The sequence below is a fragment of the Tachyglossus aculeatus genome, chromosome 9 (assembly GCF_015852505.1).
Source record: "Tachyglossus aculeatus isolate mTacAcu1 chromosome 9, mTacAcu1.pri, whole genome shotgun sequence".
Taxonomy (NCBI): domain Eukaryota; kingdom Metazoa; phylum Chordata; class Mammalia; order Monotremata; family Tachyglossidae; genus Tachyglossus; species Tachyglossus aculeatus.
Window position 1 is genome coordinate 27,940,380 of NC_052074.1, and position 17,509 is coordinate 27,957,888.

The 17,509-nt window shown below is 42.8% G+C and overlaps 1 protein-coding gene across 2 annotated transcripts in view; it reads right to left on the bottom strand.

Moving 5' to 3' along the window:
- CLIC5 (chloride intracellular channel 5) overlaps positions 1 to 17,509 on the bottom strand; it is a 74,130-nt gene that overhangs the window by 43,333 nt on the left and 13,288 nt on the right. The window contains exon 1 of one of the 2 annotated variants that reach the window (XM_038751479.1): positions 14,652 to 14,966. The exons of the other annotated variant lie outside the window; for it this stretch is intronic. Coding sequence (XP_038607407.1) covers positions 14,652 to 14,714 — 63 coding nt within the window. The 5' untranslated portion in view covers positions 14,715 to 14,966. Of the gene's footprint in view, positions 1 to 14,651; positions 14,967 to 17,509 lie in introns of those variants that run through there. 2 annotated transcript variants of the gene reach the window in all.

Genomic DNA, 17,509 nt, shown 5'->3' on the forward strand with positions numbered 1-17,509 from the left:
TATGTTGTACTCTCCCAAGCGCTTAGTCCAGTGCTTTGCAAACACTAAATGCTCAATACAACTGAATGAATGAATTCCTCTATCTCCTCTTGTGCCAAGGCTCTATTCTGTCCTCTTCTTTTCTCCCTCTTTCATCATTTTTTTCCTCAATGGCACAATTCCTTGAGTTCCTTGGATAAAAATTCCCCAGACCAGGAATCAGTTGGGCCTGGATCCTTCCACCTTTGGGGAGGGGCCCTACATAAGCCCCCAACACAGACCCAAGAGCTCCAGACCATCAGATTCGAGAGCCTCACAATTTGGGAGTACTGGTGGCTAGCTCTAAGAGATGGTAAACTTCCTGCCACTTTATACTGTACTAGGCAGTGCAAAGAAACCCAGCATCAGGTAAATCAGGCACTTAGGATGCTAATTTGAAATTCTCTAGGGGATCTCCTTACATCTGACTTTTTTATGAGATTTGTTAAAATGGATTGATATACTGATAGATTTGGGACGAAAGGACCAACTTTTCAACTACCACTCATCTGACCTATGTAGGCAAATATACCCTATGCAGTAAGGTAGAGATGCATGAATTAAGCCATATTTTAGGAAGTTCATCTAGAATGGCACCAAAATTTCCAAAGCTGTCTCTTCATTATACTGGAGCTTTGGCCCTCACTGAATCAAATCTGGTGGGTATTGGTCAGCTGACAACAGTGGATGCTGTTTTTGCAGGGGTAGGCGTGTCCATGAATTATCCTGAAGCAATTAGTGTGGATAAAAGGGAGCCAAGGGAGCTGGAGTTTTCTGGATTCTGATTCTTTCTGTAGAGTCAACAGGTATATTGTATAACTGCTTTTCACTTTGCTTTTAGTAGCTGAATGGCAGCTTCAAACAGATCAGCTGGAACATCATAAGAGGAAATAATTTTTTTTCACCATTGTGTCCTCCAAGCAGAATATCTTGAATGCTTTATTGTATGACTGCATTTTATAAAAGGGACGTGCTATTTTTATGTCACCTTTGAACCAAGGAGAGTGTGGTAGAAAATTCTCAACTCCCTCCTCCTCTCTCCACCCAACTCCCAGCTCCTACCAAAGCACTTTCACTATTTTTAAGCCGTCTGCATTTCCTATCAGCACACGTTACATTATTTGCTGGATCATGCGACTGTTAATTGTATGTTTTACTTTCAATCCACCTATCTGCTTGGTTTGGACTTCATCTAAATAACAGCAACAACAATAATAGCACAAATAGGATTTGTCAAGTGTTTTCTGTTGCCAAGCACTGCAGTAAGCAACAGGGTAGATACAGTATAAGCAGATCAACACAGTCCCTGTCCCACATGGGGCTCACAGTCTGAGGAAGATCAGGTATGTTATCCCCATTTTACAGATGAGGTAACTGAAGAACACCGAAGTTAAGTGACTTGACCAAGGTCACACAGCAGACAAATGGCAGAGTAGGGATTAAAAACCAGGTGCTTCTGATTCCCAAGCCCACTAGGCCATGCTGCTTCCTAAGGGTTGACAAGAATTATCTTTGAAAGGATGACAGAGATGAAGTTCATCTCAGAGCTTCTTAGTTTTATTCCTATCACTGAAGGGAATTGTACTGATTGAAGGTAATACTTTCAATGCTTATTTTCAATGCTTTCCAAACATTTTTAATTACTTGAATTATTTTCTGGTAGGAAGTCCTTAGTCTTGCCAAGTCTGTGCAGAATGAAGTCTAGTTAGGCACTGATAGAAAATAGTTGGGACTGAATCTGCCTCCCAACCTTCCTCCTCTCCACCCAACTTCCTGATTTAGTCTTCATTTTGGGACCTCCTACAGCCTTGCATGCCTCAGGACAGACCCCCAAATCCAGGCAGGCTGGAGGGGACAAGGGAGGGGCAGTACCACTAGAACCCCTAGCTGGGCAGGCACTGGGACAATCAGATGCCCTATAAGGGGACACGGTCTCATAGAATAAACCCCATTCAATTCAATCCTCTGCATCTCAAATGCTGAATTATCACAGAACATAATACCGAGTACCAAATCTTGATATTAGCCCACCAATATGTGAGAGGCCATTAGGGAGAGAAGCAGCCAGGCTCAATGGCAAGAGCCTGGGCTTGGGAACCAGAGGTCATGGGTTCTAGTCCCAGCTCCGCCACTTGTCAGATGTGTGACTTTGGGCAAGTCACTTCACTTCTCTAAGCCTCAGTTACCTCCCCTGTAAAATTGGGATTAAGACTGGGAGCCCCATATGGGTTACGGACTGTGTCCAATCTGATTAGTTTGTATCTACTGCAGCACTTAGTATAATGCCTGACACATAGTAAACACTCAACAAATACCTTAACAAAAATTGGTGGAGATGGAATAAATGGGCTAGAACTGCCTTAGCTACCCTTGGGCTCCTTGGGTCCAAGACAGGAGAGATCTAAATGCTGGTGTTAGAATCCTCTTCCAGTCCTCTGGGAGGCTCTTCCACCTCAATAGTTTCTGAGGAGGAACATGGTTAGGGTGCAGTGAATTGAGACAACTGTTTTGGACTCTATTCTTTGATGAAGGGGCAATGTATCAACCAAATTTCTCTAATGTCATGGCCTCCCACTCTCCAAGAGCAAGATTGGTCTTTCTTTGCCACCTTGGGAGAGAGAGACTCAGATTCTGCCCGGATTATCTTTGTCCAGAAACGCTCTGGGCATATCACTCCCCTCCTCAAAAATCTCCAGTGGCTACCAATCAATCTGCGCATCAGGCAGAAACTCCTCACCCTGGGCTTCAAGGCTCTCCATCACCTCGCCCCCTCCTACCTCACCTCCCTTCTCTCCTTCTACAGCCCAGTCCGCACCCTCCGCTCTTCCACCGCTGATCTCCTCACCGTACCTCGCTCTCGCCTGTCCCGCCATCGACCCCTGGCCCACGTCATCCCCCGGGCCTGGAATGCCCTCCCTCTGCCCATCCGCCAAGCTAGCTCTCTTCCTCCCTTCAAGGCCCTGCTGAGAGCTCACCTCCTCCAGGAGGCCTTCCCAGACTGAGCCCCTTCCTTCCTCTCCCCCTCATCCCCCTCTCCATCCCCCCCATCTTACCTCCTTCCCTTCCCCACAGCACCTGTATATATGTATATATGTTTGTACATATTTTTTACTCTATTTTATTTGTACATATCTATTCTATTTATTTTATTTTGTTAGTATGTTTGGTTTTGTTCTCTGTCTCCCCCTTTTAGACTGTGAGCCCACTGTTGGGTAGGGACTGTCTCTATATCTTGCCAATTTGTACTTCCCAAGCGCTTAGTACAGTGCTCTGCACATAGTAAGTGCTCAATAAATACGATTGATGATGATGATGATTTTGCATCCTCTGCCTCTTTTTTTTCCTCCTTTCCTCTCCATCCCATTCCTGATCCATCCTGGACTTTCCAGCATTGCAGGACTGATTTATCCTGAATCTTACATACTCCTAGGAATGGTCCTGGCATTATGGAAAGTCTTTGAGAATGTAGAAGTTGCAGTACTGACCCATGAAGGCAGGCACATGATTATGAAGCACTTTAAAGAATCAACACAGCACTTTGGACCAAAGAAATCTGAGCTTCTATACCATTCTGCACCTAAGGTCCTGCACGCAACTGAAGATTTTCATCAGCAATATATGAAGTGGGCAGGGAATGTGTCTATCAACTAAATTATTTATTATAAATTACTTATTCATTCGTATTAATGTCTGTCTCCCCCTCTAGACTGTAAACTCAATACGGGCCCTGAACACGTCTGCTTATTCTCTTGTATTGTACTCTCCCAAGCACTTGGAATGGTGCTCTGTTCATAGTAAGTGCTCAATAAATACCATTGATTGATTGATCAACTTTGTTATACTGTACTTTCCCAAGCACTTAGTACAGTACTCTGCACACAGTAATTACTCAATAAATATTAATGATTGATTGATAGCTGACACTGAATTCTGCTACTTAAGCAGTTTACTCTCTAATAATGCATGGTTATAGGCAGGATTAGAAAATAGCCAACATGGCAATAGGGAAATTAACATGGCATTTGGTGGCAATGGAGATTTAAGCTTCATACCATGCTGAAGCTTGATAAAACTGTTCCTGGATGGCCCATCTGTAAGATCTAACCTGAAATCCGACAGACAATTACCCTCCCTGCTTCAAAGCCTTATTGAAGGCACATCTCCTCCAAGAAGCCTTCCCAGACTATGCCCCCACCCCCACCCCCGTTCATCTTCCACTCTCTTCTTTGTCATCTGGACTTGCTCCCTTTGCTATTCCCTCCTCCCAGTCCCACAGCACTTTTGTACATATCTATAATTTTTGTATCTGTATTGATGTCTGTCTCCCCACTCGGAGATCATAAGCTCACTGTGGGCAGGGAATGTGTCTGTTTATTGTTGTATTATACTCTCCCAAGCACTTAGTACAGTGCTCTTCACCCAGTAAGTGCTAGATAAATAGGATTTAATGAATGAGTCACCTATGAGTCAAATTAACATGAAATGGCAAGACAACATCCTTGACGGTGAGGATTTTTAGAATGCACTAAAGCAATGCTCTTAGCAACACAAATTTGCTGAGAAAATTGATGATAGCAAGCAACTGAATTGGACCCTACAAACAGAAAAGGCAAACACTTGAAAACATACTGAAACAGTTTCAAACAGCAGGGCATTGCAGCAGATAATTAAGGAACAACTGCAGGACACTAACCAGCTTGATATAGCATTCGGTAAAGGGGTGGCTGTCTCTAAGACGACACTTTGGGAAGACCAGAAGATCAAAAGACAAGTTTGAAAATACTAACACATGCTGCAAGTAGCAAATGCACTAGTGTGACTAAAGACCATCTTTCCATGCATTAAGTGAGGGCCAGACATGCTAATTCACAGTTTGGCTTTCACCATCAGTGGCATTAGACACACACACACACACACACACATTTTATTCATAATATCTTTGTCTTTACTGGTCAAACTCATTTTCCACTCCATATTTCCCTTTCTATAGCCCCTTCAGGACTTCCATGACATCTAAGCACGTGAGTACTAACTCTGCTCCTTTGGTCACTCCTAGCACTTATGAACATTCCTTTCAACTCTGTTTTGTATAATACTGTTGTTGCAATAATACTGTTGTGTATATGTGTCCTGTCTTAGATTGTAACCTTTTTGAGGGTAGGGTTCATGTCTATAACTCTACTGCATTCTCCCAAGTGCTTTATGCAGTGCTCTGCACAGAGTAAGCACTCAATAACTACTAATGATTGATTAACTGGGGTAAATAAACAGTGTGCTCAATATGTTTTAACAGCAACCCACCCTACAAACTTTTGCAACGTTGGGAAGGCTGCGATAATTGGACTATGAACTAGCCTGCCACAATGCTGCATGATTTTAGGCAAGTCACTTCACTTCTCTGTACCTCAGTTTCCTCATCTGCAAAATAGGGACTAAGATTGTGGAACATGAACTATGTCTGACCTGATTAGCGTGCATCTAACCTGGCACTTAGTGGAGTGCCTGGAACATAGTAAACACTTAAAAAAAAGGCTTTAAAAAAAGGTTTCTACTGAAATTTTGGACTATTCAGACTAAAATGTGGCATTAGGACCAATTGTACTGTACATAAGTGCCTTCAAACTGAAATATTTATTTAGCTTGAGCATGGCAGGATGACTGAACAACTTAGTGTTTGCCTAGGACCCAGACATCCTTGGAAGAAAAGTACGATAAAATCCCACATATTTTTAGGAATATTTTTTGAGCATTCTTTCAGGGCCCTGAATTACCTCATTCCTTTCCTCCCTTCTGCCCCTTCTCCTTATCAACTGGAATGAGTAGCCCCCTATCAGTTTCTCCCTTCAATACCACTGATCTTACCAGTTAGGAGGGGGTAAAATTTCCCTGGAAATAGACCATGTTCTTGGGAGTCTTTGGGAGTAAAGTGTTCTCAGTGTTGGACCTAGAAAACTGGAGATGTCATTCTCCTTCCCGTCTCCTCTACCCCCATGCTCAAAGAAAATTGAATAGTAATAGTATTGAACATGTGGAAGACAGTTTCTTCATCTAGAGACACAATGTGTCTAAGTAGATCAAGCATAGGCCTGGGGGACAGAAGGACCTGTGTTCTAACCCTGGCTACTCCACCTGTCTGGTGTGTGACTTGGGGCACGTCACTTCACTTTCTCTCTGCCTCAGTTCCCTCATCTGTAAAATGGGGGTTAAGACTGTGAGCCCCATATGGAACATGGACTGTGTCCAGCCTGATTAACGTATATCTACCCTGGCATTTAGTACAGTGCCTGGCATATAGTAAGTGCTTTACAATTTTAAAAAAATGGGACAGCATTCCAATTAAAGATCCGGGGCCAATACTCTGCAAGGCACTGTACTAGAAGACAGTACATTGGTTTCTGGGAATGAGAAAGCTTGAATACCATCGCTGACCTTGTAACTGAAGTGCTTCGTAGCCCAGGGAAAAGGTCTTAACATATGTCTTTGTACATTAGTTTCCAAATCAGAGAATGCTCCTCCCTCCAGGAAACTTCACAAAAACTTGTGAGACTAGGTAGTCTGAGTAACTGAAAGAAAGGTCCCATGTTAATGCGTGTTATTAATATCCTTATCAGGTGTGTGATGAGACATTCACAACAGCTGGGACCTTGGAAATTGTCAGCTTGCCACACTGCCAGTCACCGAAAAAGATTTTCTCTGACAGTCAGTTCCCGCTAATGAGCTTTTGCACTTTCCACTGACTCTGCTTGAAGAGGTCTTGCTCATTCTCTCTCTCTTTCCCTCTCTCTTATCTCTCTCCTCCTCTATTCCCCTATCCCTGAATATTTTGGGGGACATCGTTCAGATGACCCTCCTGACATTTGCCATTCTGCAACAGCCTCTATAAAGCTAAGTGCTCCTGGGATACCCAGCCACTCTGGGCCATTTCCCTGTCATCCCTGAATTATAAGGCACAACCACATGGAAGGTCCATAAGAAAGAAAGTCCCCTGCTTGGTGTCTGGGGACAAAATCATCCAGCTTAGAGCACAAAGCAAGTTTAATGAGGATGGGCAGTGGCATGTCTTTCATTTCCATACTAATTTGTCCATGATAAATTAACTGTCATCAATTGTTGTCAGTCGTACTGAGCGCCCCATATTGTCCCACATTTGCATAACTTTTGCCACCCCAAAACAGGGGAGAGGCTATTACCCAGGGAATTAAGGTGAGCGATGAGGAGAGTCAGAGGAAAAAAAGAAGAAAAAAACAAGGAAGAAACAAGAGAAGAATAAGGGGAAAAAGAAGTGTTTAGTACAGTGCTCTATTACCAGTAAGCGCTCAGTAAATATGATTGATTGGTTGGTTGATCCCCACCCTCAGGGAGTTAACAGTCTTAGCAAGGGAGACAGACAAATTACAGAAGCAGCGAAGTATAAGCAAGTATTCTTCTCCTTATTCATTCCAAAAGAGACTTTCAATGTGCTCCTGTCGCTCTGACTTTCGAGAAGTATTCGTGAATAGAAAAATCAATTTAAGCGCAAAACTACCTTATCTTCACAGCTATGAAAATCAAAACACAGAAAGTGACAGAAAGCACTTCCATCTTGCTAAGCTTGCTCAGCAACGGCACCAGGTGAACTGACTGCCCACATCAAAAAGCAAAAGAAGAAAGGCATTGAGAGAAGAAGAAATTTAAATTGGATCATGAAGCCTGTATCCTTTGCCTGTGCCAGTTATCCCTTCTCCATGGCAACCATCCAACTGAATTTTTAAAGAGATAGCAACTGGGACACTTTCCCTTCCTCTTCGTTCTGTTTAAGTAATCGGGTCGCTGTTTGACTCCTATTCAGCCAAGCCCATTTTCTGCTTTATCTTTTGAATGTTTGTAAGCATGTGCCTGCTTCTTCTATGAGGCACAGTGACATGATAAATGGAAATCAAAACACATTCTCAGTCCCACACAGGACAGATATTCATGGAAATTACACAGCAAAATGATGGGGATCACTCAGAAGAATTGGTAGTTTATCCAAAGAGCAAGATGGCATCATCGTTCTGCAATTTTGGGGTCTTTTCACTGAATTCGGAGACATTGCCCTTCATATCTGTTAAGCATTTACAACGTGTCAAGCATTGTACTAACTGCTGAGGTAGATACAAGTTAATCAGACTGGACACAGTCCCTATTCAACATGGGGCTCACAGTCTTAATCCCCATTTTACAGATGAGGTAACTGAGGCCCAGAGAAATTAAGTGGCTTGCCCAAGGTCACACGGCAGACAATTGGTAGTGCAGGAATTAGAACCCAGGTCCTTCTGACTCCTAGGCCTGAGCTCTATCCACTAAGCCACGCTGCTTCTCTTGTGTTCCAGTGAGCCACACGATCTCACAGCACAAGTCCTCTACACGGCAAGCTCATTAAGAGCAGGGAACGTGTCTATCAACTCTATTATATTGTACTCTCTCAAGTGCTTAGTACAGTGCTCTACATGCAGTAAGTGCTCGATAAATACAATGGATTAACTGATTGACAAACTGGATCAATCGTGCATGCAGGGGAACAATAAATGGGTGTAGTGTACCAAGAAATTTAGTGAAGAAGGTCACGATATAACAGTTGGTGGAGAGCTTTGGGAAAGGTGTTTCTGTTTGGTGAAGAGTACGTACAAAGGAGTGCTTTTCAGGGGTTTAGAGAGACATAACAAACACCTTGTAGAAAAGTAACTCCTCTTACTTTAGACTGTGAGCCCCCTGTGGGACAGGGACTGTGTCCAACCTGATTGACTTTTATCTATCTGAGTGCTTAGAACAGGGCTTGGCACATTGAAAGCATTTAACAAATATAATAATAATAATGACAATAATCATTAGCAGTAGTAGTAGTACTGCAAGTCATTTGAGTTAAATGATTCCATTAAAAAAATTTCCAGTTTTATAGCCTCTATTTTATGCCCATGATTAGATTGAACTGTATCCAACTTGATTAACTTGTATCTACCCCAGAGCTTAACACAGTGACTGGCACATAGTAAGCACTTAACGAACACCATTAAAAAAAAATGATCTGATGGGTCTGTGGTGCTTTGCAGAAGAAATGTGCTTCATGTCAAGTATGTCCTGGCTTCATATCCTTTGGAACTGAGAAGGAAAGCAAAATTATGTATCAAACTATACCTGGAAAGCTTTTAACCAGCTAGAGATCAGCAGCAATGGGACAAAACAGTGCATTCAATAACTTATGAGACCTAAGCAGTTCACCCTCTGACACATGCATAGACAAATTAAAAATAGAATGAAGAAGATGAGCCTGGTATTTGGGAGTCTGACAAAAATTTGGAGCTTGGCAATGGGAACTCAAACTTAATACCAAGCCCAGGGCTTACAAAACTGTAGCTGTGTCCCCCCACTTCATTATTCCTTGAAGACCTGGACCTACCACAGAAGACACAACAAGTTTCTTGAGCACTTTCAACAGTGGTATCACCTAAGGTATCAGTCATGAAACAATGTTTTCTCTTTTTTTACGTATGCTTTAAGCATTTATTTGTCAAGCACTGTACTAAGCACTGGGGTAAATACAAGTTTAACAGGTTAGACACAGTCCCTATCACACATGGGGCACACAGTCTAAATTAGAGGGAGAATAGGTATACAGCCTTATTTGCGGATGCAAGGAGTATTAATGTCTTTCTCCCCTGCTAGACTGTAAGCTCCATGTGGACAGGAAATGTGTATTGTGATATAGTTATACTGTTATATTGTTGTGTTGTACTCTCCGAAGCACTTAGTACAGTGTTCTGCACACACGTCTATCTCCCCCTCTAAACTATAAGCTCATTGTGGGCTTGGAATGTATCTGCTTATTAGTGCATTGTACTCTCCCAAGCGCTTAGTGTTCTGCACACAGTTAGTGCTCAGTAAATATGACTGAATGAAAGTAAGTGCTCAATAAATTCCACTGACTGTAAAAATCACTGCAATGCTCTAGGGCATCCTTCCAACTCAACTGTCCAAGAGTACATTCAACGTTATCTCATCAGTCATTCAGGAACCCCTATATCCTGGAGCTGTGCTCTAGAAGTACAAAATGAGGAAACAGGGCTATGGTTCTGGAGAACTTGACAGAACCTGCAAAGGAATCAAGTGTGAAAAATACTATGACTCAGGGGAGGTCTCTCTGGGTGTGCTGGAACGTAGTGCCAAATAAAACAGAAAACTACACTTCTCCGATTGCAAGAAATTTAAATAGCACAAACATTCTTCTAGGCTGTAAGCAGGGAAGGGCAGGGAAAGTACCTACCAACTTTGTCATACTGTGCTCTCCCCAGTGCTTAGTACACTGTTCTGCATGCAGTAAGCACTCAATAAGTACCAGTGATTGATTCTGAAAGTATCTGTATTTAATAATAAGCAGTGTGGCTCAGTGGAAAGAGCACGGGCTTGGGAGTCAGAGGTCATGGGTTCAAATCCCTGCTCCACCAATTGTCAGCTGTGTGACTTTGGGCAAGTTACTTAACTTCTCTGGGCCTCAGTAACCTCATCTGTAAAATGGGGATTAAGACTGTGAGCCCCACGTGGGACAACTTGATCACCTTGTATCCTCCCCAGTGCTTAGAACACTGCTTTGCACATAGTAAGCGCTTAACAAATGTCATTATTATTATTATTATTACAATAATAATCGTGGTATTTGTTAAGCATTTACTGTGTGCCAGGCCCTGTACTAAGTCCTGGGATGGATACAAGTGAATCAGGTTGGACAAAGTCCCTGTCCCAGTCCCACGTGGGACTCCCAGTTTCAATTCCCATTTTCCAGATGAGGGAACTGAGGCACAGAAAAGTGAAGCGACTTGTCTAAGGTCACCCAGCAGCCAAGTGGCAGAGCTGGGATTAGAACTCAGGTCCTTCTGACTCCCAAGCCCGTGCTCCACTCCACGGCATTTATGCACATGTCTACAAATTATACCATAAATTATTTAATTATATTAATGTCTGTCTCCCTCTCTAGGCTGTAAGCTAATTGTGGCTGGGAATGCGTCTACCAACTCTGTTGTATCAAACTTTCCCAAGTGTTTGGTGCACATTAAACCACACTGCTTCTCAGCAAGCCAACAGGCGGCTCCGGTTGACCCGTGTGGAGGTTTTAGAGCTGAACTGGACATAAACATGAATGAATGACCCCAGCTCCACGGCCAGGCAAGAACTGATGACTTGTGGGCTTCATTTGATTACAATCCCATGTTTGGCTGTTTAGTTACTGCACAGATAAAGATCAGAACATGCTTTCTCTGTTTAGAAAATGGGCAACATGGGCAGGGAGCTGTGGCTTGCAGGGTGGGGGGGGTGGAAATAAGGGGCTAACCAGACCTTTGCCCTCTTGCCTACAGAAGCAGCATGACTTAGAAGATAGAGTACGAACCTAGGAGTCAGAGGACCTGGGTTCTAATCCTGGCTCCCCCACTTGTCTGCTCTATGACCCTGGCCAGGCCGAATCCCAGCTCTGTCACATGTCTGATGTGTGTCCTTAGGCAAGACGCAACATCTCTGGGCCTCAGTTACCTCATCTGTATAATGGGGATTAAGACTGTGAGCCCTATGTGGGACAGGAACTACATCCAACCTGCTTAACATCTATCCACCCTAGTACAGTGCCTGACACAGTAAGCTCTTAACAAATGCCATTAAAAAAAAAAAACCAAGCCAGAAAAGACTTAAAGACCCAGGCATAATAACCACCTTTTGTCTCCATCAACTTCATTTGTGGTTTTTGAAGGGCTAAGACCCTGGCTTGAATTGCTTTTTTTTTTTCTTGTTAAAATGTAACTCTGAGGCTTAAAGTCTTTCATAAATTGGGAGATTTTGTGATGAGATCTTTACTTTCTTGGGAAATATTTTCAAAGCTGGAAAGGAGAAATTCCAAAGACTCTGGAAAAATTGGAATTAATGGACAAAAAACTACTTTTGACCTGTAAAGGACTGATTGGTATTTGAAATGGGCATCATGAACTTGATACTGGTCCCTGCTCTCAAGGACTCTGAGTGAGTATGAGAGCAGATCAATTAATGGTATTTATTGAGCACTTACTGTGTGCAGAGTACAGTACTAAGTGCTTGGGAGAGTACAACAGAGTTGGTTGACACATTCCTTGCCCAAAACGAGCTTAAAGTCTAGAGGATGACTTCAAGGAAGGAAACATCTCTCCGCACAAACCTTCCTTTGACCCATTCCTAGTTCTCAATGTGGAGGTGATTATCCAAGGATCCTCTGCTGATTCACAATTTGGAAAACCTGGCTTAAAATTCCAGAGGAGTGATAAGGGGGGGAAATAGGGAGAGTTATTCTTCTCTTCTTTTATAATCCATTTTTTTAAGGCACGTGAATCTGAAATAGGGAAGGACAAATGCAAAGAGGAATGTAAAGGTGAAAAGGGACAAGTAGAAAAAAGAAGAGTGACGAGGAGAAAAGAGGAAGAGGAGAAGGATGAAAAAAGCTAAATAAGGTCACATTTATTGACACAGTTGGGGTAGTAATTTTGAAAACTGTGAGTGCACCCATGAAACACTGACAATAATTGTGGTATGTGTTAAGCACTTACTGAGTGCCAAACACTGCACTAAGCACTAGGTTAGACACAAAATAATCAGGTTGGACACAGTCCCTGTCCACATGGGGCTCACTATGTACAGGGGAAGAATAACAAGTATTTAATCTTGATTTTACAGATGAGGAAACTGAGACTCAGAGAAGTAAAGTGACTTGGCCAAGGTCACACAGCAGGTAAGTGGTAGAGTATGAATTACAACTAGGTCTTTTATCTCCTGGGTCTGTACTCTTAAGGTGAGTAAAAGTTGAGGTGCAAAAAATTTCCACCTTTGAAAATACCCCTTTAGCCTAATCCAGGGTTGGATTTTCAATTCCTTATGAGAAGGGAAATGCACTTGAAACTAATGAGGTATTGAAACTATCATCTGGTATGTGTAGAACACTTACTGTTATCAAAGTTCTTTGCAATCACTCAGTAGCGCCGTGGGTATTTTAGATATTTTAGATAAGGAGCCATATATATCTCCTGGTTTTTTATTTCTCTTTGTCAATAATGCAAGTAAAGTTCATCTAGCTGGTTGTCCTGGCCTGTAGACTCATTCAATTTAGTTAGAATCCTAACAGTCACAAACCGCTTTTGTACTTTGGATATCATCAGGATCACCAGGTTGATTTTGCTATTCTTTTTTTTAAATTGTATTTGTTAAATGCTTACTGTGTGCCAGGAACTAAACTAAGCATTGTGGTTGATTCAAGATAATCCTGTTTAACATAATTCATAACACAACATAGAGAAGCAGCATGGTTCAGTGGAAAGAGCACGGGCTTGGGAGTCAGAGGTCATGGGTTCAAATCCCTCCTCTGCCAACTGTCAGCTGTGTGACTTTGGGCAAGTCACTTCACTTCTCTGTGCCTCAGTTCTCTCATCTGTAAAATGGGGATTAAGACTGTGAGCCCACGTGGGACAACCTGATCATCTTGTATTCTCCTCAGTGCTTAGAACAGTGCTTTGCACATTGTAAGCACTTAACTACTATTATTATTATAATTCCCCATCCAAAACCAGGCTCACAATATCAATTCCCATTTAGCAGGTAAGGTAACTGAGGCAAAGAGAGAAATTAAGTGACTTGGCCAAGGTCCCACAGCAGATAAGTGGCAGAGTTAGGATTAGAACCTACTCTGAGGTTACTTTGTTCCCTAGAAAAAATATTTCAACTAGCCATCCCTGCTAACACAGGTGAACAGTTTCAGCATGTTTTATGAGGAGGCAGTCCTCACCTCGCTTCAGGTTTCACTTGTCTGTGCGAGCTGCCGATCAAATGATTCTCTCCCATTGCAATGGCAGGACAAGGAAATTTAGCCTTCCTGCTGATCTCTTTCTAGAGCCGTGGTTTGAAAATAAATTAGAACAGCTTTGCTGTTCAGTTGTTTCTGCCTATGGAGTAAAATGACTTAGTACAGTGCTCTGCACACAGTAAGCGCTCAATAAATACGATTGAATAAATGAATGACAATTCCTTTTAATCACTGATCCCGCAGCAGTTTCCTATTGCAAACAAACTCAGCACTTCCCGAAGCACTATTTTAAAAAATCCGATTATACAATATTTATAGTTTCAAGAATAATAATAACTTTAAATGTCTACACAGTCTTTCTTAGCTTTACAACCCCCAAGTTCCTTAAACACTTTTGGCTTGCCCTTCACTTTTAGGCAAATTAAACTAGAGGGTAGCAAATTAGTGAATTGGTTTAATGGTAAGGCAGTCACCTGAATTAAATATTGAGATCACTATCTCTATGAGGTGGCCAGTCCCGTCCCAAATCTGGAATCTGTCAGGTGTTTGTATTTTCCTGGGTTCATGGGGTTAGTCACAAAGAGTATGGGCCACAGTTGTACTTGGAGATGGATAACCTGAACATCCTATCTGTCACTGGCATCAGTTAGATAGATAGCCAGAAAAAAGTTCCCAGTTTTTTTCTGAACCTAGTAGCAGCCAGTATGGGAGGGGGGCTGTTTCTTTCTTTCCTTTCACCTTCAGAGCCTGCACAAAGTTTGAAGCCCCTGGAAACAGCCTGGAATAAGAGGAATGGGGTTTCAGGACCTACCTTCACAAAGAGTTCAATTTCAGGGTCTTTGCCTTCCCCGTTAGCGGAAGCTGAATCCGTCATGTCGTCCAAGCCAGGAGTGACTGCCCTTATTCCGAGAGCCAAGGAAAGGTGTCACTTCAACAACAGCTGGGCTCTCTCTCTTCTGAAGAGCCCCACAAAGGCCTTTTAAACATTTATTTGTCTTGGGAACACCCACTAGCGCAGAAAATGTTTCCCTGTTGACTACCAAAAATGGAAAAGGGGCTAAAGTTTTAAGAAAAGAAGACAGAAAAGGAGAAAACTGGCCTATGATAGTTCTGAGAGCAACAAGTGACGGAAGCTGGGCTGTGTTGTTTTACAATATACTCTGCTGTCAGACCTCCTGTTCATGCTATCAGCCCAAAATAGCCTGGAGCAGAAGGAGGCGGGGACAAAATAGCCTGGAGAAGAAGGAGGCGGGGACAAAATAGCCTGGGGCAGAAGAAGGTGAATCCAGCAGATGGGGCAGAGGGAGACTGTATTAACTGTTTGTCAGCATCTTTGTTACCCAGAAAGCTGCTTCTGTCCCTTCCTTCAACCTCAGGGAAGGAATCTGCTGCTGTTTGTATAACCAGAAAGTGCCCATGTCACACTAAAGTTATATCTTTTTTTCTGTGAGGATACAGAGGAGAGGTCAAGATGACTGAAAGGCAGAGAGGGACAGAAACAGGTTAAAAAAAAGAACGCTGGGGAAGGGGAGAGAAAATGCAAGAGTTGGAATAAAAGAGAGAAAGGAACAGGAAAGGAAGAAGGGTGATGGTTTGTATTTGGTATGGAAATTCTTCAGGGAATTAGAGGGCTAGTATTGCCATTGAGAAAGAACCTACATTATCAGAAGTTAGGACAGTACCAAAGGAAAAGCCGGGTCCAACAGAACACCGCTTGCAGCTCCCTGGCTGCAGAGTAAATAGAAAGTCCAGCAAAAGGGAGAAAGAAGGGGACAGTCAAACGCATCACAATAAACCAAGCTCAATTTTTTTCTATTTCTCCCCCTAACCTTCCCCGTCTTATTTCACATTTAATATGAGGGAAGTAAACCAAACATTTTTTCCCTTTTCAAAGAAAGTGCCCATGTCTTGACCAAGTGATTTCTTAACTTCATATTATATAGAGCTGGAGCTCCGCAATGAGGTTCCGAGGGCTGCGGGCTCTTGCTTCTCAAAATAACTTGACCAGCAAACATTGAAATGATACAGTGCTATTTGGGTGAACATTTGGCAACCACTACCAGCCTGGCACCCTGTAGGTATTCCATCAATCTGAATAGTATTGCAGTAAATTAAACCAAAGGTCATGTATGCCAGCTCTGTGGATTGAAACTTACCTTGTGAAAGACACTCACCTGAGTCTTTTTTTTTGTATTTGTTAAGTGCTTACTCTGTGCCAGACACTGTATTAAGCTTTGGGGTAGGCAAAAGCTAATCAAGTTGGACACAGTCCACATCGGGCTCACAAGTTTAATCCCCATTTTCCAGATGTGGGAACTAAGGCCCAGAGAAGTTAAGTGGCTTGCCCAAGGTCACACAGCAGGCATGTGTCAGATCTGGGAGTAGAACAGAGGTCCTCTGATTCCCAAGGCCGTGCTCTGTCCGCCAGGGCATGATGCTTCCCTAAGAAGCATTAGACACTGAAGTAGCTCTAGAATAAAGTTTCCCTGTAGCCTAGTTACTAAATTAGGGAAATTCCAGGTTTGCCTTGTTAGAGTTAATCAATCATCAATTGTTTGTATTTACTGAGCACTTACCATGTGCAGAGCACTGGACTAAGTGCTTGGGAGAGTACAATGTGACAGAGTTGATAAACTTATACCCTGCCCTCAAGGAGTTGACAGTCTAGAAGGGGAAAAAGAAAGACATTAAGATACATACACGAAATGTGGATATGTACATAAGTGCAGGGGCTGAAAGTGGGCTAAATAAAAGGTGCAAATCCCAGTGCAGGGGCAATACAGAAGGGAGTGGGAGAAAAGGAAATGAGAGCTTAATCTGGGAAGACCTCTTGGCAGAGAAGACAATACTCTTCACAGAACCAATGACTGCTTACAATAGCAACTGGACATTATTTCTATCCTGATGAACTCTTGGTCAAGCTCATTCAAGGTGCCCAGTGAAGATCACCAGCACATCAACCCCAGGCAGATCCATATTTCTCTTCTCTCCCTCAGTCCTGTCCCTAGTCTCCAATCCTCTCTCCTTTCACCTTCTCCTCCCTCACTTCCCTGAGAGAAAAAGCCACCACCATTTCTAGGAACCACTCTTCAAGGAGGGAGGAATGGCAAACTCTGACCCTGATGAAGCTCAGCTGAACTAAGCACATTCCAGAGCTCTTCCCTAAGGGCCAATTCTGGTTTATGTTTAATTATCTGGGGTAAAAAAAAAGCCAATGAAACAGATCCCTACATGGCTGCAGCACCAACAGGGAATGCTCTGATACAATTGAGAAGCAGTGTGGTCTAGTGGATAGAGCACAGGCCTGGGAGTCAGAGGACCTTTGTTTTAATCCCAGGTCTGCTACTTGCCTGCTGTGTGGCCTTGGACAAGTCACTTAACTTCTCTGGGCTTCAGTTACCTCATCTGTAAAATGGGGATTAAGACTGTGAGCCCTGTATGGGACAGGGACTGTGTCCGACCTGATTAGCTTGTATTTACACCAGTGCCCAGAACAGTGCCTTTCACATAAATACTACTGAATGAATGAATAAGAGCTTAACAATATCATTTTTAAAAAAATCAGCTTTACTCCAAGCTCCAAATCTAATGATGGCTTCTCCCCCAAGTAAAATCTTATCTCATTAAGCAACCAACTCTCAATCCCTTTCCTCCTGGACCTAATCATTG